The sequence below is a fragment of the Lonchura striata genome, chromosome W (assembly GCF_050655825.1).
Source record: "Lonchura striata isolate lonStrDom1 chromosome W, ASM5065582v1, whole genome shotgun sequence".
Classification (NCBI taxonomy): domain Eukaryota; kingdom Metazoa; phylum Chordata; class Aves; order Passeriformes; family Estrildidae; genus Lonchura; species Lonchura striata.
This window is the reverse complement of record NC_140743.1, coordinates 16,392,692-16,420,246: the sequence shown is the minus strand read 5'-3', so window position 1 is coordinate 16,420,246 and position 27,555 is coordinate 16,392,692. Positions and strand designations below refer to the sequence as shown.

General features: G+C 37.6%; 1 protein-coding gene across 2 annotated transcripts in view; it reads right to left on the bottom strand.

Moving 5' to 3' along the window:
• Window positions 1-27,555, bottom strand: part of LOC146763111 (ras GTPase-activating protein 1-like) — a 206,642-nt gene that overhangs the window by 89,620 nt on the left and 89,467 nt on the right. For both annotated transcript variants that reach the window (XM_085571163.1, XM_085571164.1), the window contains exons 9-15: window positions 16,455-16,533; window positions 14,009-14,129; window positions 11,446-11,602; window positions 9,100-9,187; window positions 6,904-6,981; window positions 4,225-4,382; window positions 3,875-3,951 (exon numbers count right to left, since the gene is read on the bottom strand). In XM_085571163.1, the coding sequence (XP_085427289.1) occupies window positions 3,875-3,951; window positions 4,225-4,382; window positions 6,904-6,981; window positions 9,100-9,187; window positions 11,446-11,602; window positions 14,009-14,129; window positions 16,455-16,533 (758 nt within the window). The remainder of the gene's footprint in view (window positions 1-3,874; window positions 3,952-4,224; window positions 4,383-6,903; window positions 6,982-9,099; window positions 9,188-11,445; window positions 11,603-14,008; window positions 14,130-16,454; window positions 16,534-27,555) is intronic.

Below are 27,555 nucleotides of genomic sequence, written 5' to 3'. Positions count from 1 at the left end.
AGATGCAGGATTCAGAATAACCATTGAAAGGAATGAGGGATTTGTCTTTACAGACAGTGGGTCTGCTAGTAGATAAAACTAGATACTGAGAGATAAAAGAAACAATGGGAAGGATTCCACTGATCGATAAATGGAATGAGGGATTTGTCTTTACAGACAGTGGGTCTGCTAGTAGATAAAACTAGATACTGAGAGATAAAAGAAACAATGGGAAGGATTCCACTGATTGATAAATGGAATGAGAGAGATTTGTCTTTACAAACAAACTGTAGTTCTGCTGAAAAATAAAACTGGATACTGAGAGATGAAAGAAACAATGGAAAGAACCATAAATTCCATAGGAATTCCCCTGAGTGACACAAGGTAAAGAAAAATCAAGGGGGGTATACATTGGAAGGGGATCTTAGGTATTAGGCATTTTGGGAAGTCTGTACCTCTCGAGTACGTCAGCCAATGGGAAAAGAGAGGGAAATGCTGTCAGGAAATGAGGATAAAAAGGAGGCTGCATCGTCCAAAAATTTGAGAGACCCCATGGGAAATACTCATGACCTCTCCCTTTATTCGAATAAAGTTAAAGCACTCCTCTGTCTTCTTTTTGGACATAAACCTCTGGTGTTTGTTGGATTAATTTTCCTGACACTGATGATAGTTTACATATTTCTCTGTGGGTGGAGAGAAATGATTGATTGATCTTTAGACCAGTGTGGTTGGAGAGGTGGTAATTCCATCCTCCAATCCACGGTCACCTTTAGAATTCTATAAATACCAGATGTTTGAATAAAACCAAGTCTTTTTCTCTTTTGAACTTACCAAGCTTCTGTGTACTCATTTCGTGTCCAATAGCAAGACCCATGTCAATGCAAGAGTGCTTACATACATTACTTAATACGTTTAGCACATATTTAATGAAGAATATGAGAGGGAAGGAGCCAAGTATATAACCTGCCATAGTAGGCTTATTTCCCAGTGCCAGAGAAGTGATACATGTGTATCACAGTGACTTTTTTTGTCCTCTAGCTGCATATTCTCAAATTACTTCAAAACCAAGCTATGGCACTACTGCAAATACAAACTGGCTGAAAGGAGAGACAAAGGCAATGTGCGCTTGCAGCCCAGAAAGCCAACTGCATCCTGGGCTGCACTGAACGCAGCATGGGCAGCAGGTCAAGGGAGGTGATTCTTCCACTCTACTCTGCTTTCATAAGACTCTACACAGAATACTGTGTTCAGCTCTGGGGCCCCAAGCATAAGAAGGAAGTGAACCTGCTTGAGCGGGTCCAGAGGAGGGCCACCAAGATGATCAGGGAGCTGGAGCAGCTCCTCTATGAGGAAAGGTTGAGAGCGCTGGGATTGCTTAACATAGAGAAAACTGGAAAGACTTTATAGCAGCCTTCCAGTACTTTAAGGGAGCCTACAGGAATAATGAGGAGGGACTTTATCAGGAATTGTAGAGATACAACAAGGGGTAATAGCTTTAAACTGAGAATGGGTTTGGATTAGATATTGGGAAAAAATTATTTACTGTGAGGGTGGTGAGGCACTGGAACAGGTTGCCCAGAGAAGCTGTGACTGCTCCATCCCTGCAAGTGTTCAAGGCCAGGTTGGATGGGGCTTGGAGCAACCTGGTCTAGTGGATGGTGCCCCTGCCCATGGCAGCAGGTTGGAACTAGATGATCTTTAAAGTCCCAAGCCAAGCCATTCTATGACATAGACAGGAAAGCTGACCCAACCTGACCAAAGGGATATCCCATATTACATGGTGGTGTGGTCAGCAATACTAAGAATACTAAGCTAAGAAAAAGGAGGAGGGGGGGCATTCATTATTAAGGCATTTGTCTTCCAAAGCAACCACTATGCATACTGAGGCCCTACTTCCCAGCAAGTGTCTGGACATCACTTGTTGATGGGAAGCAGAGAATAAATTTTTTCCTTTGTATCCATGTGCAGCCTTTGCTTTTCTTTGTTAAACTGCCTTTATCTTGACCCGTGAGTTTTTCACCTTATCCTTTCTCCTCCTGTCCCCCTGAGGAGGGGGAGTGAGAGAGCTGCTTGGCAGGCACCTGGCAGCCAGACAAGGTCAACTCACCACAAATATTGAAAAAATATAGCTCTGACATTATTCCTGTTTCAGAGCAATCCACTTTTAAAAATCGTGGCTACATAGGAGAAATGTTCAGAAAGGTAATCAACCCCTTTTCTTGCTTTTTGAGGTTTAGGCAACATTGCACGAAGACAAGTTGGATATGGTCTCTTTTAGCTCAGTTTTTCTCTCCATATACTTCAAATATTTAATAGGGATGGGGATGTAGGCAGATATGCTTGTTAATTCAAGTTGATATGGTCTAATTCTTATCCCAAAATGAAAGGACTGTTAGGTTATGCTCTAAGAGTCTACCTAACCATGATCAAAAAACATTGCCAATCCTCTTGACCTAGGTAAGAAAAAAATCTATAACCTTCCACCAGTTGGATACCTCTAAAAGTAGCACAATCTCCTTAATCTGGACAAAGAGAAGGAAACTACAAAAACACTTTAAAAGAAGTTACTGAAGTATCCCATTCATGAATTTTCCTTTGAAACAGTCTTTTACTAACCAAAGCTTTGGCCAAGATAAAGAATTTTCTAGCTCAAATGCATAGAACCATGCAATAACAAGGTCACAATTGCAATCAGAAAGTCCTTTTGTCTGTCAAATGAAATACATTTTTTTTTCCTTTTGCTACACAGAAAATTTTGCAGTTAAGAGAAAGAGCAACAGTTTTGAAATTGAATTAGGTTTGGCAAGAGCATTCAGTCTTCAAAGTAATTCTTCTACTTTCGTCAAAGTTTCCCTACAAATCTCTTCTCTAAGAGAAAAAAAAGAGAAACAAATTGACATGGAGGCAAATATAACAGGCCAGTAACACAATGCCATGCAAATCAAAATCAACAGCAACAGATTATCAGTACTGTGCTAGGCTTTGGGACAGGTTGGAACACAACAGAAACGTACTTGGAACAACTGTTGGGTGCGAGGGTGTCTGTTCTGCAGGCAACAGAGAGGAGGCAAAGGGATGAAGTTACAAGACAATTATGGTGGGAAACAAAATACTTTGAAAGCCAAAAAATCACATTGTGTGGCTCAGAATTCAAGTGTGGGTTTTTTGGGGAGGGTTCATTTTGGTGGGTTGGGTTTGGGGTTTTTTGTTTAGTTTTGTTTTTTGAAAGCTGCTAAGTCTTACCATCTTGTTAGTAGTTTTCTGGAATAGAAAAATAGAAACAAAACAGCTGAAGAAGCTGTGTAAATAACAGGAGGAAAGTACACTCTTGGGAACACAGATAAGATAGAATGGGGGGAAGAACAAGATGCTACAAGGACTGAGGCAAGTTTTGTTCTACAGACTGTCAAATTGGAGTTTAATTTATTTTCAAGTGAGGAAAGTACTACTGTTTCTCCCTCTTTCTCACTGGAAGCAACAAAAAAATCCTGAGAAGGACAAAAGTAATTTCACACAGTTGAGCTTAAAAAAAAAAATTAAAGAAATCATCTTAATGAAACTTAACATTTTTATGAAGGTGATTAATTCTGACAGCTCCTCTTTTTTTTTTTTTTTTTTGGTAAACATGGTCACAGTATAACACAATAGGTATACTGAAATAGAGCTAGAAAAGCCATCAGATATATTGGACTACTGTGCATTTTACTACTAAAAAACATGCAGGTTCTTACTGTAAAAACATTAATGTAAAATCAGTAACAGACATCTAAAACATACCAATACAGCTGTATGATAGTCATAGAATATACTTATCTTGTGACAATGTTTGACAAGAGCAATGTAAACTCTATGCATTGTTAAAGTATATATGCATCCTTTACATAAAAATACTTACATATATCTGGATCTTTACTTTTCTTTGTTTTGTTACTAAGACTTATCTCAAATCTATTAATATCAGATGAAAGATCACTGGGAAAAAAGACAAAAAGTCCCAATCAATACTATATTTGGCCAACATTTAAATTTATTCTAAAGTTATTTCAATCCTAAGTTATCATGACCAGCCAAAGATCAAAGATACTTAGATTCATACATAAAATTCTATCAATGCATTTGTGGATCCTATATAACCATGCATACAGTATTTTTAAAAAGCAGATACAAAACAGTACAGTGCAAAGAATCTTAAATGCAATGCAACTTTCAAGTGAAATTCAGTAATTCAATAAGATTAAGACTTACTCAAAGACAAATTCTTCTGACCATACAGGGTTCTGACCTTCCCTGATATGTGTTTTTGCTACCTGGACACTGTTCAGGTAGATGTTACAATATGGATTAGTAAAATGTTTTACTGGGAGTGTATGAGCTTCTTCTACATGCAAGATAAGACTGCTGACCTAAAGAAAATATAGAAAGTTTATTTATTTATTTAAGAAAGAATGGAATTTTCTCCCCCCCCACCACCCCAAATGCTGAGGCTTAATGTTAAGGAATAAATATTAAATACAAAATATAACTTCCTAAAAGAAAGAGAAGGGAAAAAGGGAAGAGGAATAAGGAAAGAAGATTTTAAGAGGCACCAGGAACAAAGTAAGAGCAACAACTTGAAAATAAACCTCCAGCACCATAGCTTTATTTTTTATTTAAAAATCATCACTATAAGATTTGCAATTACTAACTTTTCTATGCATAGAAAATTCTGCTGAAGCTAAAGACTCGTATCTTAAGTATGAACCATGGACAAATCCAAACACAATGCTGCATTTCATGCTTTCCTAAAACATTAGGCTCAATTTGAGTCAGCAGTGACCCCTGGCAGCCAAGAGGGCAAACCACATCCTGGGGTGCATCAAGCACAGCATAACCCACCAGTCAAAAGGGATGATTATTCTGCTGTATTTAGCATTGGAGTGGCCTCACCTTATTGTGTGCAGTTCTGGGCCCTACCATTTTATAAGGATGTGAAGGTCCTTGAATGAGTCTAGAGAAGGGCAACAAAGCTGGTGAAGGAGTTGGAATGAATGTCCTATGAGGAGCAGCTGAGGACACTGGGTTTATTTGTTTGGAGAAAAGGAGGCTGAGGGGTGACCTCATTGCTCTCTACAGTTTCCTGAAGAGGGGAAGTAGAGAGGGAGGTCCTGAGCTCTTCTCCCTGGGATCCACTGACAGGATCTGTAGGAATGGTTCGAAGCTGCACCAGGGGAGGTTTAGATGACATTAGGAAGCATTTCTTTACCCAGAGTGTGGTCAAACAGTGGAACAGGCTTTTCCCAGAGAGGTGGTTGATGTCCCAAATCCATCAGTGTTTAAGAGGTACTTAGATGATTCCCTTACTTAATACTACACTTGAACTTTTGGTCAGTCCTGAATTGATCAGGGTGTTTGACTAGGTGATTGTTGTAGGTCCCTTTCAACTGAAATATTCTATTCTATTCTATTCTATTCTATTCTATTCTATTCTATTCTAAAAACCAGTAGATTACATAAAATTCTTTTGTTTAACACATGACACTGTTTTCTCCCTATTATAAGGAAGATATTAGTCTGTACCACAGATTCTCAAAATAAGAGCACTTGGAAACTCAATTTCCAAAAAATGAGAAGTGAACACTCAGAACTCATTTACATTAAATACATTTTAAATAGTCTACTATTTTACAAACGTATGAATTGCATGCAATTCATAGCTTAATCAAATATCTACAGATATCAACTGAAGTAAATTTAGTCAAATACAGGAAATATTATATTTAATCAGGTCAAAATTTCATTTAAATGCAAATATTCAGTACCCAAAAATTTCAAAGGATAATTTGAGAAACCCTCAAACTGATATAACGTCTGTAAGGCAGTCATGGAAGTATGATTTTTGATCTTTATACACTTCATCTACCTTCATCATTCATGCCTTTTATAGTTTTCACCTCTCTAAATAGTTCAATACTTCCCACACTTATTTATCTGGAAATTCTTTTACTCATTCCAGTCTATAGTTTTCTCATTTTCTTTGTACATTTGATATAAGATGATCAAAACTAGCTGTATCCTAAATGAGAATACCATAAATATGAAATAGTATTTATCTTCTATACTATTTCTTCATGCAGCCTAATATTTGCTTTTTGTTTGCAAACACAGAATTATTTCAGATGATCACTCTGTAGGTGTTTTGCTTTTTTGGCTCCAAATTTCTTCTTCCATTCATATATCAATTGACCTAATTCAGTCTACTTTTTCAGAAGTATTCAATCATCTTTAATGTTGACCACAGAATCATTTTGCATTTCCTAAAAAAACCTCACCCATAAAATGTGTTCCTTTTCCTACGGACTGGTAAAACAGCTACTTCCAACATTCATAGCATTCAAAGATACCAGGGATTCTTGATTCCCATTATTCTTCAATTATCACTTATGGAGTAATTTATGATTATCTGTCCTCTACCTCTGAAAGAAATTCTGGAAACAACAGTACTCTCAAGAAACCAAAAGAATATACACCATCATCACAGTTAAGCATGTATTTGTCACTGAAAAATTAATATATTAGTTATACTATTATTTTGGTTATATGTGACATAAGTCTGTCAAATCTGGTGAACCGTAAGAGTTAAGACAATAGAAATGCTGAATTTTTGACACTTTTACTTAAATGTGATCAGAAATTAATACCTAGCAAAACATCTGCCAATTGTCTGAACACCATTTTGATTGTTGTGTATATAGATATCATAATAGAATGGAAGTCATTCCCGTTGGTTTAACAAAGGTACTGTATAACTCCACGAAAAAGAAAGCACATACAGGATTTACTATTGTTGAAAGGAAAGTTCTGACACATATCATCATTTTGTAACAAGGAGGCAACCTCTCCCCTTCTTCCTCCCCTCCCCCCTTCCTCATATCTATATAGCTTCACCTGACGTAGACGTTTATTTGATGTCCCTGGACTGTTTTTCTTTAAACTGCAAAACATCTGCAGAGCCTTCATCCAGTCCTAAAAGATAAAGGCACAAAACAGTGTAGCAAGAAGTCAGATACAACATCTTGCAATAGAACTGGCATATCAAGAAGTATCTGAAGATGTTTCTTTAGCTTAAAAAGAACCAACTTGTATACAACTCAGAGTATGAAACTTTAAATAGTAAAGCAAAATTCATATATTTCTCAGTAAATTGAAAAAGACATTTGCAAATTTGAGTTTCTCCTTTTAGAAATATCAAGCATTACTAATGGATATACAGTGACCTTTATCAATTTTCCAGATTAGTCATACTTAATGAAATAAGAAATGGTATATAAAATGAAGCAAGATTTGATTGCTTCTGAGAAAATAACAGATAAGTCAAACTGTTCTGATCATTCTCTCCTCTATTTTTATATGCAGTTGTATTTACTCTGTGTGCTTCAAACAAAAAACAAAGCAGCATTAACAGAAAAACACTGAAAAGTATAACCTTCACCCCCATTCTCTCTGCTCATAAATGCATAAAGCAGCGTAGATACTTGGGAAGGTGGAAGATATGCTATAGCCTCATTTCTCATGTTTTCACATCCCACACTGTCAAATTTTTAAATTCTCATGAAACACAAAATTTAGGCTTTGACTAACCTTTATAAAGGTGTAGGTCAAAGATCTGCTAGCTACTCTCAAAGTGTAATTTAATTTTTAAAATACAGCTACATTCAATATTGCAGCTATTCTCAAGTAAACCATTTTGGGAGTGAAGTTTAAGCTTTCAAAACCTTCCTCAAAACAAAGACCTGTCAACTATGCATCAAATTTGTATTAGCTTGCTTTCTTATTCAAATAAGAAAAAGCAAATGAAGAACCATAGAACTTACTAAACACTCTAAATTAATCTAAATGTTTCCTAGATACAGTCATCTTTATTCTCCCTTTTAACAGAAAAAAATCTGTCCCCTTAAATGTCACAGTTTACAGCAGCAAGTATGAACAGTGCACCATAGTCTGCACAATGACACTAGCTATGTCATGAGGCTAACACTACATTACATTACATTGACATAATGGTTTGTACAAACCTCAGACAACATGCAATCCATTGGACGGTTGCTTTGATATTTACCACATTATATGAAAACCATACAATTTTCCTTATTTTGACAACAAAACTATTCTTCTGTGAAATGCTAAAAAGTGCAGACAGCTGTAACTTCTGAGAACATAAGCATCAGTAAAACATCTGACTTACCCAAACCAGAATAATTTTATAAAAGAAATCCCAGTATTCTGTATAAATACAGTGAACATCTTAAGTGTTAAGCAAATCTAAACCAAAAGCAGATTATACCTAATGTTCAGAAAACAGGACAGGATATTCTGCATGTCCTGGCAGGATATTCTGCCTACTACACATTATTAAATAAAATCAAATGCATAGCTTGACTTCTGACACAAAATGTCTGTTTCAGAGCTCTGGAATACCAAAACAACTTGATGAATAAGAACATTTTCACATCTTCCATATGCTCTCCTATTAGTGAGTGACTTTTACAGAATTAAACTCCATTCCTACATTTCTTAATCAGCAAACGTTAACTGTTAAGAGAGCTAATAACTAAATTATACCAATGTAAAACACAAAAAAACCCTTTATTTTGTGCAAGATCAGGGCCTAAGACAGGACAAATAACTGTAAATGGTTTGATAGGTTTTGATTGGTGGGCATACCTCCTTTGCATTTTAGTTCTTATCAGGAATGTGCTCTTGAAGCAAAACTGCCACTTACCATTCTCTGGTTCATTAGTTGGAAGAGTGCTGGAAAGTGAACATTTTTTTTTTTTCCACTGAACTACTCCAAAATATATTCTCCAGAAATATCTAATTGAAACTAATGGAACTTCAGTCCATGGGACCAGACTAGAACTTCTCCAAAGTAGAATCCCTAAAGCATAGGTAATGTAAGTGCTGGATTATCATCACCAACTATATCCCTTACAGATCTGCTATTATTGCATGGAAATATTTGTTAATGTAGACATAGCCACCGTACATTGTACACTTGCTTTCTATTAGAGAAGGATAATATCATTAAACACTACAAAACAAAAAATTTATTTTAAAATTATATTTATCAACAGAAGCTCTCACCTGCACTTGTTCTTGAGTTTCTCCTGCAAAGTAAAAGATGTAATGTTCTTCACTGAAGTGCTGAACTACTACCTGAAAACAGTTTGGCCTTAAAATCAAACAAAACAAAAATGTCAGGAAAAAAACAAGAAATGTCTCTACATGCTTCAAAAGTGCATTTTGGTTGGAATTAACAATGCAACTTCAAGAAAACTGCACTGTAGTTCAACTAGTTTGTTTCAGAATATTTAAGGAACTTGGAACAATTTGTATTGCATATACATGTACACTGACTTACACTTGAGGCAAAATGCATCTGATAGCATTATCAAGTCTTTTATGAGGACTATTCACTACAAACATTTTAAATTATGCACAGGTTCAGCATTACATCCCAAGCACTTAATCATGCCTTATGGATTTGTTGTTTTAGGAGTTCAGGAAACTATATTAACATAAGGAATTCTTTATCTGAATGTGTTCCACAGCTCTCACAACCAATACAATGTGTACTGGATCATGATCAAATATGTGTCATAGAAACTTTTAAAGCTTTAAATGTGAGTATAACATTTTCTCCATTTTATGTATGTACACTCATTTGTCAAGAAATATAAAAAATATTTTGTACTGTTACATTAAAAGTTGCACACTACAAGTACACTGAGTTCCACATTACCTTCAAGGTAATTTGGCTCTCCTAAACAGAGTTACATGAAGGATCTTACTTCACTTGCATATGATATTTCAATCTTCCCCCCATCCATTGTTTAGGTAAATACTGGCATGGCATTTTCTGGCCATGCACACAGGAGGACTGAGGAGGGGGGCAAAAAGTAGCTGGGTCAGGAGCTACTTAAGACATCCAAAGCTACAGCTCTCACTGTACTACTGAGAAAAGGGGAAAGATATTTTAAGTAGGTGGTAAAAATAAGAGGAATTTTGTCTCAACTACAGTTCTTCATCAACAGCTTTCCCAAGCAGGTACAACCATACATCTCCTTTTACCCACAGTTTCAGTGTTACTTATTATCCGAATATATTTTAACTTGCAGTACAGCATTTCTTAGAAGCTGCTTAACAGTCACCATTAACCAAAACACTCATTGCTTACAGTCTCCCCCAAAGTTTTGTGTATAATTGCCAACTTTCATGAGGAATATTTCAGTATTTTTTTAAAATGGTACCCTCATATCTATGGCTCCACATTGCAATAGTTCTGCAGATCTTTCAAAATTATTGCAAAATATATAAAAATCGGATGCTACAAGAACACCAGATCTTTGCAGCTTAAGAAATGCCACTAATTTTAAACATCTATCTTCACATTATCTATGTGAAAAGACTTTAAGTCGATGAAATACTCTTAATAAATATTAAGATGCATGGAATAAGCAGAGATGCTGTTTAATGCGTTTTCCCATCTGTTGTGAAAAAATAACAACATTTGCAGGAGTAAATGCATCTTTTTCTTCTATATCACACAGGACTGCATATTTTTTATAATTAACAATGAAAAAAGTGTGATCTCTTTCATCTTAGTTACCAATGATATCAGGAATTGGTTTGATTTTCAATGTCTTTGCCAATAATCAAATCACTTGCAGTTGATATATTTTGTACAGTAAATGAAACGGTGAAAATGCTCTCTTGAAAAAATAATTTTAAAAATGTTTGTTTATATGAACTAACTTGTTCCTCTAACATTGGTTGGTTTAATCTGATTCTTATTGATTCCTAAATAGAAAAACATTGACACATTATCTAATTTAGCTTTCTAATACCTATCAACAAAAGAATGTAGATCTTTTGGAACTGAAAAAATTCTTGATCTCATCAATTCTTGGTTCAATCAGATTAAAACACTCAATACAGCTGCTTCACAATCTTTTTAATACATGTAGAACAATTCATACACAATATTGAAAAATGACAGTGCAAAAGGCCAAATCATTATCACATCATATTACATGAGAAAACCTTACATTCCAAAATTTCTTACTAGAAGCTGTTTATGAACAGTTACTAGTAATCAAGTTACCATGGCTTAAGTTTCCATTAATCAGTTAAATTTGTTTACATATGCTCTTGCAATCTACACCAACTATGGAATAAAATGCAGTATGAAACAAGAATCACAATACTTGCATTTCACACAATGAGCAAAAGCTTAAAAAAACCTAAAACAACACCCAACCAAAAAAACTCCACACATGGACAGTAACCAGGGCTCAGGTGTCAAAACCCAAGTTTATTGTGCCAGGCCAACTTGTTCATTAGTGATGAAATGTTTGCATCTTGTATATGCCTCAAACTAATACTTAGCTGTCCTGCTGTATGTACAAGAATTAAAAACCAGTGCCCTACCTGCCAAATAAACTGTCATGCACTCCATAGACCGAACACACACTAAGGTCTATTAATCCTTTAGGTTTTGTGGCTCGTTTTTCACTTTCAAAATAAATAAGCTGGGCATCATTTCCCTCCAATATAAAGTACAAGTTTTTCCATCTCTTCCCTTTACCTGTAAGGAAAGTACAATATTGTTTTAAAGAAAATGTAAATTCTGTAAATGAAGAAACAAAAGAGAGCAGTCAAGTTTTTGCCAAAATACAAACAGAAGAACAACATACAGTTAATTATGTTTAAGCAATAATATCAGTATACATAACTTTTTTTAGCATGTAGCTAAAAAACTAGACCCTCTTCACAGATTAAAGTACAATTTTTGATGGTTCACTGTGCCGGTTTTGCATTGGACCCACCCACCGAAGTGATTTTTTCTGAGAGGAGCTGTTAACTGCTTCCTCTGTGCCTAGCAAAACCAATAGCTGGCTAGCTCTGAGAACTGACAACCTGATAAACCATTAAGAAAGCTAGATCCGCTTCTGTGAGATTCACATTTTAAAATTAACAAGCCCGGGGAAAGCTCTCTTGCTTCCAGCCTTTGAAGGGAGAAGTTCTTCTTCCCCTCCTGGTCCGGTGGCCAGGCGGGGGAGGGGAGGCCGCGGGGCCTCGACCGAAGCCAGGCCCAGCCCCAGTGGCTGCCGGGTAGGGTAGGGAAGGGAAGGCCATCGGCCGCGGCGTGCTGCAGCTGAACCCTAGCCTGTCTGCTGAGATCCCAGCCATTTCCCCCTCCTTCCGAGCGACCTGAAATAAATCACCATAAGTACTTCAGCCACAGCCCAGCAGAGATCACATGACCACCGGCAGGCCTGGGCGAAATATTAACTCTTTCACTGCACAGATGAAACTTGCAAAACATCGATCCTCTCTCAAGTGGAAGAAAAGAGTGAAGACACGTAGAAGACAACATGAGACACTGAGGTCAGTAAAGAAGAAGTCAAATTTCAGATGGGAGGAGAATGAGGATATGCCTTAGTTTTGGGCTGAAATCCTCTTGTAAGGCTATGGAGAAGAATAGAATTAATGCATCAGACTCTTACCCTGTAACTCATTAAATGCATTGGGGGGATGTAGCATTCTAACCACAGTCATGAACAGAGGCACCAGTGTTGAAATAAGCAGATGTTGCAGTAGCTGTGATCAAATGAGAAGTTTGAACAGAGAGAAATGAGAGATGAGAAACCTTGCCCCAGGAATAGAAGAAGACCTCTGTTCCCAGAGATGGATGAAGAGAAGTTTTGCTTTTATGCTAGAACAGCTCATCCTTAAAAATGGCACCCCAGTAAGTTGACATGGCCCAGGAACACAGCTGTGGGTGGCGTCAAGAGATGGGAGGGACTTCACAAATGCAGATTCCCGGGCAGCTGCTATTTGTGGAAATTAAAAACCATGAGAGAACTCTTTCTTGTGGAGAAGTCTCCATGGCATGGCAAGAGAGACTCCTCTCCCTAAGTGAACCAAAGAAAGACTATTTTAGAGGTGGTAAACTGACTGAAAATACCAGGTTTTGTTTCTTTATGTTGTATGGGGAAAGGAAAGAGAAGTTGGGGGGGAGAAAAAGTGTTTTAAAGGTTTATTCTGATTTCTTATTGTTTTTTTAATTTTAGTTATGTTAATAAAGTTTTCTTTATACCTTTTAAAGTTTGACCCTGCTTTGTTCCTCCTCCTAAATCCTTATTTCATAGCAGAAAATGAGTAAATCATTTTATTGGGTGCACTGGCATTGGGCCAGCACTAAACCCACAACATTATTTGGTGCATTAGCCAGGAAATCTAAATTGGCGAACCAAAACCAATACATGAAATTGGTCTTTTTGCCTGGTTTCGAACTGAAACTGCCATATTCATTAAACATTTTTATTAATCTCAACAGGATTAAACAAGTGTGTGTGAGCTCTGTTCATATCAGTGAGAAGACTACATCTATATTTTGCAAATAATGTATGATGCTGTAAGCAATCTCATTTATTATGACTATTTTAAGTAAGAAACAGAGCTCTCTTTACATGAGAAATTTATTCCTAAACTCTTACCAACTGATCAGCATAACAAATTGCAGCACAATATCTTAAATCAAAATTACTAAAAACCAGAAATGGGAATACAGTATATGCAAATCTGGATCAGAACCACGCTCCAAACATACATATATAAAAGAATTTAACCATTAAAAAAAAATTAATACCCGGAGATTTATATGTTGAAGTTTGTTGGAAGACCGATGTACCAGTAAAATGTGGATTTAGCCATTGACTAAAAACAAAAAAAATCACTCATTGTTTAATGTTCACCGAATAAAACTGATAAGGCTCTGAACTAATTCATACATTAACCACAGTACATTTTGGAAAAACATTCAATCTTAATTTTCAACTTGATTATCATAGATTCATCACAGCCCATCATAAACAACCTTTTTCTCACTTCAATTTTGCGTCTGCTAGTACCACTGCTACACAAAATTTGCATACATATCTGCATTTTTTAGGAAAAAAAGCATTTTATAAAATCAAAGAGAACTCACTTTTTTTAAGAAGATATCCTTTTTTGACAATATTTTTATAAAAAGTATCCTTTGTTTTGTGACGAATTGTATTGTAGATTTCTTTTCCATTGACTGTATCATTAAACACTTGTTCTTGATGCTGGTAAACAAGGAAGAAATCATTTTTTTAAGCTCAGAAATCGCTGTGAAACAATTGCATACTATGCAGCTGTAACCAAACTTTTATTGAATGCTACCAATTCCTTATTGTCTCGTGTATCTTAACAAACCAATATAATTTAATACAATACATTTGGCAAAAATGTAATATAACTATTTCTTGTGGAATGATTAGGCCACAATTATAATATGAGAAGAAAAAAAAGATTTAAATACAGACCAATTTTCAAAAAGTATCATCTGTATTTATGTTTTTTAATACTAAATAGCTTTCAACAATTTATGCAAAATTTACACAAGTCTTTAAAGGTTCTTTAGCTTCTAACTGTCTTCTACCACGGTTTTGGGACTGAGTAATTAAGGATAAACTCTGAACCAACAAAAATGGTATAGATCACAATAAAAACTGAATTATTAACACACAGCTAATGCACAGTTCCTCACTAATCTTATTAGCACTCATATCCTCAATTACTATCATTCTAACAAAAAGCAATAGGAGAAACTAGAAACAGGACACTGAAAAAGGATAAATTCACATATAAAATGAAGATCTGGAAATGTAGTTACCCAGCCAAAAGCCAAGCCAAATTTGACCTTACCAAGTCAGCTAATCAGCAAAAGTTCTTTAGCAATAAGAAAACATGAAAAGCAAGACTATCAAGCAAAGAACAGTATCAAGATGAAGTGATATGCACTAGCTCCATATTAAATACTTTACTTTTGTCTCCTCTTTTCCATAACAATCATGGTTTTAAACAACATGACAAAGGCAAGATGAAAAACATTTCAGTATTAGGAATTACAGGGCTGACAATAGAAGCAATATCCAAGTTTATACTAACTCAGTATAATCTCTATAACATATCTATGAAAAAAATGACATACTAAACAACACATCTAGTGAAAAATGTTTTAAAGTGAATTTCAAAATTAGAAACAGGAAGTCTATTAGATTGAAGCAACAGCATGCAAGACTTATTTTTTTTTCTTCACAAACAGAGGATGACAGTATGTGGTAATTACACCACCAATATCTTTTTTTTAACAAAGGAAAGTCACAAATATATCTTAATAACGTCAAATAATTTGATGCAGTATCACATGGAAAATTAGTCAACACAGAGAAAGTTATTTATACAGGAACCATAATTGTATAGACAAAGTGCCAAAAGGAAGATGATCGTCATAATCCAAAAAGAATGATAGAGAACAAGGAAAGTTATTGGGCGAAGCTTTTCAAGGATCAGTCTCTGAATTCCAGTTTCCTCACATTTGTCTCAAACATATTGAAGAGCATGAGTTAATAGAAGCAGAAAACTGGGAAGCATTGATGACAAGTCAGCAAAAAAAACCAAACAAGCAGAATAATAAGGTATAAGTCTAATAATACAAGATAAAATTTGCTCTTGTTGATACTTTCCAATAGCAAACAATATAATACAATGTGGGTACGGTAATGACACATAACGTTCTAGGATACAACACAGATAACCTTCTGTAATCTGGTAAACACTCACAGAAAAAAGTAATTACTAATGACATCATATTATGAGCTGTTCTGGTTCATTACATTCAAAAAACACAAACTCAAACTGGAATATGGTGGTAGTAGGGCAACTACAAGAATCTTATAAAGAGACAAAACCAGATTTTGGTATCCTTATCTTAGTGAGCTGACTAAAGTATAATACAAAAAAAATGCCCTTGAATTAATATAATAGATCTAACAAAGGGGTAACTATTTAGGTTAGAAATTAAAACCAAATTTCTAACCAACAAAGCAGGAAAGTTGAAGAATATATAGGGAGAAAGGATAAAAATATACTTTTGAACTAGTTATAACTCTATGAAAAACTACACAATATAGTTTATTATCAGTGGTCTCTTAGGATGAATTTATGCTACAGGGCAATCATGTTCTTGAACACACCCTGTAATCCTGGCCCCTTAATCACCTTTGAAGCTTTTCTGTTCATATACATTTTCTCTGAGGGAAGAAAGATACTAGACACAGAAGAATAGAGAACAGACTAGTTCAGGGACCAGAGTTAGGGGAACAAGATGGAACATTTACACCCCAGAGCACAGACAAAGCTTATAACTTCTGTTTACTACAAGCCAATAGATAAAACTAATGCATATGAAAATAAAATGAAAGAAACACACAAACTCAAAAACTCAGGAGGGGATGATGCTGTTTAACTACAATGGATACCTCCGCAGTAATTCAGTTCCTATATTATAAATATTTGAGGACTAAGTCAATACCTTCAATAACAAGCGCTCAGAGATGAAGTTTTACCTGCATTGGAACAGGATCTTTAAGGTAATATCCTTCAACAATCTGTTCTTTTCTATAATGTTCAATGATCTCTGCAATACTGTTCAAATAAGAAAAATATTTAAAATGTTAAATCAATTAGTTTTTCCTCTGTATGAGACATAAAATCACACTACATTTCCTCACAGATTTATAATAAAAATCAAATGTTAAACATCATAATCTCATTTTCAGCAGTGACAATCTACTAATAAATACATTGAAGTCAAGAAAATTCACAGAACTGTATTAATTTATTCTAAACTTCACAGAATATTTTCAATCAGTTGTTGAAAATGCATGTATTGAGTATGTCTGGGATGGAGTTAACTTTCCCCACAGCAGTCCTCACAGTGCTGTGCTCTGTATTTTTAGCTGGAAAGATGTTGACAAACAACCAGTATTGGCTACTGCTGAGCAGTGCTCCCAAAACATCAAGGCTGTCTCTCCAACCCCATTCCTCAAAAGCCAGTAGGCTGGGGTTGGCAAGAGCTTGGGAGGGGACATAGCCAGGAAAGCTGACCCAACCTGACCAAAGGGATATCCCATACTGTATGATGTGCTCAGCAATAAAAGCTAGGAGAAGGAGGGGTGGGGGTGGGGGGATTAATTATTAAGACATTTGTCTTCCAAAGCAACCATTATGCATACTGTGAAAAATGCCATTCATTTGTGTTAAAATTTTAGAAGTTTAATAGTAATGAAAATAGTAATGAAAATTAGGATAATAAGAGACAATAAAAAGCAAAGAATTACAGATGTTCCAGGTGCCTTGCACTCTGCCACAAAGCACACCTTGGTAACAAAGGATAACCACTTAAAAGCAATAGTTTATTGCATATTCATATATCTCATACATGATTCAAACTTTCCTTTCCACTGAGGGTGTTTCTGCTTAATTTTAGCTTCTCCCCTTCATCCTGTAAATCAATTTTCTTGGCTCCTCAAAGTCTGAGTGTTCCTGATAAGGAGGCAATAATTCTTTTATTGGAATCTTGGTGTCTTGTTACTGTTATCTCTATACAGAAAGGATAATGTAAAGAATTTCTTGATTATCTTTTCCATTCCTTGCACTAGTTAGAAAAAGTATCTTACATCACATAGCTTCTATTTTAATATTATGCTATAGCCTAAAAACTATATTTATCACACTACTTAAAAGAGAATACAGCACTACTTAAAAGTGATTAATACAGCATAACTTTCCAACATAACACATATAGTATTCATTTTAATATTTGCAAAGAGACAATCATATAATATGCATTTTTCACACATACTGAGACCCTACTTCCCAGCAAGTATCTGAACATCACTTGCTCATGGGAAGAAGAGGAAAAAAAATCATGTTTTTCCTTTGCTTCCCTGTGCAGCCTTTACTTTTCTTTGTTAAACTGCCTTTTTTTTGACCCACAAGTTTGTCACCTTATTTTTCTCCCAGTCCCACTGAGGGGGCTGGAGGCTGAGAAAGGGGTCTTGGTGGGCAGATGGCAACCAGACAAGGTCATCCCACCACAATGCCAAATGTGTACACTCCCTTTTCCATATTCAAGTAACACGTGCATTTCTCAGCTCTCCAAACAGGCTGAAAATTGCTATTTTATTGGTAATAATTTTCAAAGTCCTAGAGTAACTAAGGAAGGGGAATGGAAGATATTTCAAACTGTGGAAATCAAGTTTCATCTAGGAAGACGGGAATAGGAAATAAAAAAAGTTTTGTAACACAGACTATGCAGATTGTACTTCAAATCACGGAACCATAGTGTTAAATTAAATACCCAGTCAGTAACATGTTTCTATGGGTAAGCTTACATTTTAATTACCAAAGTCAGGTTTAAATTCTATTTTGAAGGATCAGGAAAGAAGTAGTGACAGACACAATCTAAAATTCAATATATCTTTGAATTGCTCTTATTTTTGCAGTCATTGAAAGCTACATTTCAATAAAGAGAAGTTAACATCAACACAGATGAAGCATTCATCTATGAAATATAAACCTGAAGATAAGAAGGTAATTCAGAATAGAACAAAAACATACATTATGTGTTTTCTCATTTCATATAGACTGTTAGCTGTGTGTGCAAATGTAATCAAAAAGGCACACATGATATATCTTTGGCCTATTACAATTGGATAAAATTTTATTGAAAGAAAAAATATAGGCTACTATAAAACTGATTATAAAAACAATCATAAAATACATGTAACTAAAACAATAGAAAAATCTATTTGCTTTTTCTAGATGTCATTCTTCTAAAGCTATGAACTAGTGTATACACATTAAGCTAAAAATGTTCACAGGAAGATTAGTTATTTTTTCAAGTGTGTAATGACTTGAATTTCTCAATATTACTAAACCCCAAATAAATTAAAATTTTTATTGATATGCTATATGCATATGCCATTTTCACCATGACAATTTAAGCTTTACTACACTGCATAAAATAATCACTCACTGTATTTTGCATGTTCAACAGCTATTTCCAATACGAGGCCAATCAATAATAAAGCAGTGTCATGGTGTGACACGGAAAAAGAATTTTTCCGGAAGGAAGAGACCAATTTGGATATTGATCAATTGAAGGTGGACACGCCTCTGAGAACACAAAGCGGTTAAAAGCAGAATTCGCAGGGAAACTCGCTCTCTTTGGTTCCGGTCAGCGTGCAGTGCAGCCTCTCCCCTACCCGGCTGTAGCTGGGTGGGGGAGGGGAAGGCCCATGGCCTGACTGAGGTAGGCCCAAGGGTGGAGGAGACTGAAACCCCCTGCAGATGGAAGGGTGGAGATAACTGGGATGTCTCCATTCCCCCCCCCCCCCCCGAGTCTCTCTCTCTCGAGAAAGAGACAGCAGCAGCAGTTATTATCAGCAGTTCACCACAGGGAAGGAGAAGAGCGTAGGGGGCCGCAAGGTGCCCAGCTGCCTGTGGGAGTCGGAGAATCTGGGCAGAGAGCCAGCCAGGGAGTCGGGACCTTTAACCCTTCCTGAGAAATGAAAGCTTTGTGAAATTTTTCCCCCTCCTCGGTTTGAAAGAGAGGAAGAGAGACAACTTGGACCCTGGGAAGTTATAAGGAGAAATTCTAGGTGAGAGGAGATGAGGAGTGGCTTTTTGGCTGGAGATTTTCCTTGCTGGCCACAAACTGAACCAATTTTTCTCCTCCAAGAGAGACTGTATTTTAGGAGGATGCCAGTGAGCCAAGAGACCTGCTTCAGCTGGGAAAAAGTCAGAAGTGGAGCAAAAAGAGAAAAGTTAGGGGGTTTGTGGTGGTGCCCCCTGTCCTCAAAGAAGGAGAAGAGAAGAAGATCTCTGTTCTTGGACCCTCGGCCCCAGGGGAAAATGGGGGGGACTGTGGTCCCAAAAAATGAAAAACTGAACTGTGTTTTTTTTTTTTTTTTATCCCCCTCTTGGCAGGGCATCCATGAAAGGAAAAATCCTAAAAGCAGTCTGTCCATCCATGCATTGGTGGTGAGAGCACTCTGCATGGAAAAGAGAATGGTCACCATGGCAAACTTTTTCTCTGGGCGGTGCCATGTGTGACATGGAAACACAGGATGTGGAGCTGTGTTTCTTGGGGGGTCTGTGGCACAGGAGAGACTCCTGTTCCCTCAATGGACTGAGTATCGATTGTCTGGAGGGTGGAAACCTGATTGGGGTCCAGGTTGTGTCTCACTGTGGTTTGTTGGAGTTGGGTGGTGGGAGGAGGAATGCTTTGCAAGGTTTTAATTTTGATCTTTGTGTGCTTTTTTTCCTTTCTTTTTTTTCTTCTATAGTAGTAGCTTAATAAAGTTTTTTTCCTGTTATTAAGCTTGGGCCTGTTTTGGTCTGTTCTCGATTGCATTTCACAGCATTCAATTGAGAGATTGCATTTTCATGGGGGCACTGGCATTGTGCCAGTGTCAAACTATGACAAGCAGCTTTATACAATTTTTTTAGCCCTCTTCTCCCCCACACACTCAACTCAGATGGTCATTATCTATTGTCACCACTGAAGCAGTCCAAATGCCTGAACAAACCAAATATTACAAACAGAAAGATACTACATATAATCAAATATACTTGAGAATGAATTTGCAAGTCATCAAAGTTATTGAACGTAAAATACAAAGCACGAGATGGAAAAGACCGCAAAAAGAATCAAGGTGACAGGAAAATAAGATTTATAAAAATTGTCAGCATCTGACAGCAACAAAATTCTACTTACAGAAAATACATAGAGAAAGGTATAAATAAGCATGAATTTATAAAAATGAATGGTTAAACTTGGCTTGGTATGGACAAATAAATATGAGTCTCAATACTACACTACAGTTACATTAGTAATTGTAAAATGTTTAGCATAGTTTATTAGGCTGCCCAGATCCTAGCTACTTGGATAATTTTAAAAGTATCTCATTATAATAAGTAGTATCAGTCTTTTAATACTTAATTGTTGAATTAAGAGTTATTCCAACAGCTGATGATAAGGACATTAGAACAGAAGAACATTTTACTCTGATAAGAACTATAGAACAGAACAGGACAGCCTTGGAGAAATAGATAAAAGATGTAACTTAGGCAAACAAAAGTCATGCAAAATGCAAGCAAGATGCCAGCTCAGCTCTGCAAGGTTGACACAGTAGAAGTTATGCAAAACAATTATATTGTGCTTAATCTAAAGCAGGGCTCAAGGAACAGCCACCTAAAAAAGGACACCGGATGTTGAAGACTACTGAGGAAGCATATAAGGACTTCTGATAAGGGGTGTGACTATGCAAAATAAAGCCAAGGAAGTGGAGATAGCTAATGAATATCTAATAAATATGCATCAAGTAAGCAGGGATAGCTAATGAATATGTAATCAGTGTGTAGGATAAAAACTGTTCACTTGACCCTCAGGGTACTCAATTAGAGGAAGGATCCTCTGAGTGACCAGTGTAGCAGCCAGAGGCCCTGCAAGGCCTCCCTGGCGGTCACTTGTCTAAGATAAGAAATGCCTAGTCATGATGACTGGACCAAAGAAGCCCCTCTTCTGCATTCGGACCCTCCTTATCTCTCTGCAAGATTATAGGTCATATTCGCCCTGACCCTGGCTATTGGACAATTTCCAACACCTCTGTACCCTATATAAACCCCCATTTCTGCCCAGTTCAGCAGAAGAGCTGTGACTGAAACCCTTTGCACAAGCTGCCAATAAAGACACCTCTGTGGAACCTCATACAGCCTTCTCTCTATCTCATCCCTGCATCTGCGAGGCACTTAGCATGCAATGAGCTGAAATCACTAAAGAGCTGAATTCACCAAAGAGCTGATGTCACTTAAGAGCTGAGCTGCTTGCTAAGATTGCCTGTGGCTGGCAGCTAGCCTGAGGGACCTGGACAGGTTGTGCTTATCAGCCCAGTGCTATCCGGGAATCCTATGGCAGCTGGCAGCCAGGGTCCGACGGACCCCGGGCCCCAGGCCATAAGAGACCAGCATGCTGCAATAAAGAATGCTTACTTTCTAATACTCAAAACTGTGTTAGAAAACTTTTATCTGGCTGATTTTGGAATCACTGACATTTCAAGTAGTGAAGAATCCAGAAAATGGAACACTACATCATTAAATTATAAGGAAAAAGACATTAACATGTTAATACATATTAAGCCTATATTCTTCTGCCTATCAAAATATGGATTGTCCTAGGGTGACGTTATGTTGTTTGTATCTCCAATCATGTGTTCTGTTTATGTTTGATATTATGTTCTGTGCTTTCAGAACTGACTCTGAAAGTGAAGGTTTGTTTTGCCTTGTTATCAGCCAGCTCACCTCCCCCCATGGTCTGCTGTCTAGAAAAGGCTGGTGCTGGCTTGGCTTGCTTGCTTTGCTTGCATGCTTTTGCCTTTGCTTCCTAGTTAGTTTAGCTAAGCAGTCCAATTCTTTCCCTGGACGGTTTCCTTTCCTTTCCTTTTCCTGAATACCATCCAACCTGCTCTGGACTGGGACCTGGAAACACCGAGGAACACCCAGAGCCTGTGCTTTGTGATCTGCAGCAGCCATTCCCAGTGCCCAGAAAAATCCCCAGCGTCCAGACCCGGGCGACCACTCCCAGGAAAGACTTTCTGGATTTGTTTATCTCTTCAGAGTGGTGAAAGAGTTTTGTTGCCATCTGGTGTTGTTATCTTCTTTGGTGCTGGGGAGTGCTTTGTTTGTTAAATAAACAGGTTCTTTTCCACTTCTCTCAGAGAAATTTTTTTCCCAAACCAGGTGGGTGGGGAGGGGCCGTGGGGGTTTGTTTTCTGGGGGCTCCTTCCAGAGGGTTTTCCACCAAATTTGCCCTAAACTAGGACAGGATTTATCTATCAGTTAAAATTAAAAAGTCTTCCAACAACTCCAGTCATCATCTAGTCTGAAAATTGTCTCATCTCTGAAATTAAAGATAATTTGAAAGCTTGTTCAATCTATAACTGTTAGGTCAATATTTCTTATATTCTATTTTGACATGGAATCAACAGATACACCACTCTGTGCTGCTGCCCCCCTTCTAAATGTTTTAAGTTTTTGGAAAACTATCTCTTAGGAAGGTGAAATTTCAGAAAGAAAACAGAATGAGAGGACAAAGTGGCATGACATATGTGGTAGGATAGATATGCCTATCCTACTCCACCTCCTAAAATCATAAGTGAAACTTTAAAATTGCTACCTCACATTCAAATATCATTTTACTTCCCAGGCAGTTTGCATATCCAGACATGGGACTGGAAGTTCCACAACCTGTATAAGCAATACTACATTTCTGCCTATACTCCAAAAGCAAGCACAAGTAGCATTTTCCTCAGTCTTCCCAGTAAGAGGGAGAGGCTTTAGAAGAAACAGGTGAACTCAAGACATCTGGCTCCAGGACTGGTGCCTCTACCAGAATATTGCTTTTTATAACCATGGAAAGTCTGAAACACAAGGTATGCTGGGACCTGACATGATCCATTTGTCCTGACAGGGGAAACACTTCCTTGTTCATAAACTCACAGGACTGATTGAGAGGGCTTTAAACTACAATCACTGTAGGAAGGGGACCCCAACAGGAGAGCTGAAGTTAAACCAAGGGTTGTCATGGTGTCACCTGAGGGTGGCAATGCTAATGGGAACATTTATGCTGTTTTGGGGAGCACTGAGGGCTTGGAAGCACATCTATTTGCTTGTACACCAACACATTCAGTATGAGAAACAAATAGGATGAACTGGAAGTGTTGGTCAGTTCCCAGGGTGACAATATCATTGGTATTCCTGAGACTTGGTGGAACAAGTCCTACAGCTGGAGTGCTGGAATGATGGGATACAGGCTATTCAGGAGGGATAGGCAGAGCAGGCAAGGTGGAGGAGTTGCACTGTATATACGGGAGAGATGTGACTGTACAGTCGTTACAGTTAACAGTAATGTGGCTGAGAGACTGCATGAGGTTTTGGGGGTTGGAAACCAGCAGCTGTCAGAGTAGGTGTCTACTATTGATCTCCCACCCAGGATGATAGCACTGATGAGTTATTCTATAGGCAATTAGGAGAAATCTCTGGATCAGTAGCCCTTATCCTTATGGGAGTTTTCTACTTCCCTGACATCAACTGGGGATATCATATTGCTGTGACAATTAACTCTAGGAAATTCCTAAAGTTTGTAGGAGATAACTTCTTGTCACAGGTACTCAGTGAGCCAACTAGGAATTATGTCATCCTATACTTATTGTTTGCAAACAGAGGACTCATGAGATATGATGGTAGGTGACTGTCATGGCCACAGTGATGAAATGGTTGAGTTTAAACTTTTCAGTGTAATGAGAAAAAAGGAAAGAAGAGTTGCTACCCTGGACTTCAAGAGAGAAAACTTTAGGCTATTCAGGGAGCTACTTAGCAGTGTCCCCTGGGAATCTGCTTTTGAGGGCTTAGGGGTCCATGAGTACTGGTTGGTCTTTAAGAACCACCTTTTAAAAGCACAGGAATAGGCAATTCCAGTGTGTCACAAGTCAAGCAAATGGGACAGAAGACCAGCTTAGTTGAACAGGGAACTCCTTGTCAAACTTAGAGGGAAAAAAATTGTATGATCTCTGGAACTGAGGTCAGGCTTCACAGAAAAATTACAGAGCCCTTTTTTGTATATGAAGGGAAAAGACATTGAAGGCCAAAGCTCAACTAGTGTGTAAACTCTGTCTGGAGAGCAGCCCTGCAGAAAGGGATCTGGGGGTGCTGGTTGACAGCAGGCTAAATCGGAGGCAGCAGTGAGCCCTGGCAGCCAAGAGGGCAAACCACATCCTGGGGTGCATCAAGCACAGCATAACGAACCAGTTAAAAGAGGTGACTATCCCTCTGTATTTAGCATTGGAGCAGCCTCACCTTGAGTATTGTGTGCAGTTCTGGGCCCCACCATTTAATAAGGATGTGAAGGTCCTTGAATGCGTCTAGAAAAGGGCAACAAAACTGGTGAAGGAGTTAGAATGAATGTCGTATGAGGAGCAGCTGAGAACACTGGGTTTGTTTGTTTGGAGAAAAGGAGGCTGAGGGGTGACCTCATTGCTCTCTATAGTTTCCTGAGAAGGGGAAGTAGAGAGGGAGGTGCTGAGCTCTTCTCCCTGGGATCCAGTGATATGTTTTCTCTTTGACACAGGTCTTATGAGCTCTCAGAGGACTTATCCCAGATAGCCCAGCTACCTCAAATGGCATAAAATTAGCAGGATGGCTTCTGAAGTAGTGTTGGAAACAGAAAAGTTTTAATAAAAGGCAAAATAACAAAGCTATTACAGAGAAAACCTGAGTCAGGGGTAAGAGGTTCTTGCTCCTGGTAAAAACACCCTACAAAAGCAATTATTTATTTTGCTCTCTTCTTTTTCTAGTGAATTACCTAGGCAGGACCTTTTGGCTTCTGTTGAATTGGCAACCCTAGGTTTGATGTGAAGTCCCAAAGGTCCTATGAAGTGTCTTTTTACCAGATTGAGGAGAGAAACTTCTGGGCTTTTTTCCTTTTTAAGGAGACAAAGGATAATTTGGCAGCTCTGTCAACAGGGGGCACATTTCTACAATCCAGTGACAGGACATGTGGGAATGGTTCAAAGTTGTGCCAGGGCAGGTTGCAACTTGACCTTAGAAAGCATTTCTTTATCCAGAATGTGGTCAAACAGTGCAACAGGCTTTTCCCAGAGAGTTGGTTGATGTCTCATACCTGTCTGTGGACAATGCCCTTAGCAATATGCTTTAACTTTTGGTCAGTCCAGGACTAGATAATTGTTGTAGGTCCCTTCCAACTGGAACAAATTAAAAAATCCAACCAACCTCACTCACCCAAAAAAAACCAAATTCCAAAAACTACCCCAAAACAAATGAACAAAACGAAAAAACCCACATCCTCCCATAACAAAATCACATCATAAACAAAACCAAAAGAAACACAAGTGTAAAACATGGAAGCTGTTCACAGAACAGCTAAGGTTGCAAGGGACCTCCAAGTGAAACGTAAATTTTAAGGAATTTAGAGAATTTAGAGGAGCTAAGATTTTAGTTAGAAATAAGCCTTACTAGAGTTAATTAAAATAAATTAGTAGGCCTTGATGAAGTTAGGAGTTAGTAGTCAAGTAATAATTGATTGCTTGTCAGCACAATGTTTAGTTAGCTGGGTTTATAATGAAGAATATAGAAACTGACAAATAGCTTTTAGGAACACAAGACAATTGTGGGCCTCCTCTCTTCTGAAACCAATTGAAGACAAGGAATGGGAGTTCTACCAAGAGTTCATTTGTCATATTTGCATTGAAAAGGTAGAAAGATCAGAACGAGGAAGACTTCATTTACTTCCTCATTTTGGGACCCCTCCCCATGAAAGAGACCACTGACACACTTCAAGGGACAAACTATGCATGCTTAATAGCTTTTGGAGTGATTAGCATACGAAGCGGGGAATGGGATGTACCAAAATTATGAATATGTATTTGTATTTTGTGTATTCAATACTTGTATGGATAAAAAGACTCTGTAATCACCTGGAAGGCACAGTGTGTATTTGGGAGCTATCCCGCATGCTGCCCGGCGTTGAATAAACATACACTTTCTAACTTTAAACTGTTAGAGAGTTTTTGTCCGTCACAGTTGGATATCGGTACTAGATCAATATCCATATTTTTTAATAAATCACAACATCATCTAGTTCAAGTCCCCATTTCAAAGAAGGTATAACAGATTGCTTAGAACCTTGTTCAGCAATGCTTTGAGTATCTTTAAAGATGGAGACTCTACAAGCTCTTTGGTTATTATCTTCCAGTGTTTGATCACCATCACACTGGCCACCACTACAAAGAGTTTCTCTCTCTCTTCTTTGCTCCCTCCTTATCAGGAATTTATACAGTGATAAGATTCCCCACCACCACCTTTTCTTCTCAAAGCTGTACAGTCCCAGCTCTCTCCACTTGTCCTCAAATGACAGATACTCTAATCCATCATCTTCATGGCCCTTTTCTAGAAGCCTACAACACCTGGACTCAGTATTCTCAAGCAGTCTCCCATCCAGTATTAACTGGGCCCAAAACTGCTCAGCTTCCAAGATAAAATGAAACAGAGTATGTTCAGGATGGTGTGGCCACAGGCTAGTAAACATATATTTTCAGTTAAAGATTTCATGATATGCAGTTAGTAAAATCACATCTCCTCCTGTCCCACCATCATGCCCCTTGGCCCCCAACCGACTTTGACAATTTTTACATGAAAAAGTAGACATTCATAGAATCATATAGGTTGGAAAAGACTTCTAAGATAATCAAGTCCAACCATTAACTTAGCACTGACAAGTCCACCACTAAACCATGTCCCTAAGTACCACATCTACACAGCCTTTAAATCCCTCCAGGGATGGTGACTCCACCACTGCCCTGGGAAGCCCTTTCTAATGCTTGGCAACTCTTTTGGTGAAGAAATTTTTCCTGATATTCAATCCAAACCTCCCCTGGCACAACTTGAGGCAATTTCCTCTTGCCCTATTGCTTGTTACTTGGGAGAAGAGGCCAACACCAACCTTGCTAAAATCTTTCAGGAAGTTTTAGAAAGCAATAAGATCTCCCCTGATCCTCTTTTTCTCCAGGCTAAACCTCCATTTCCTCA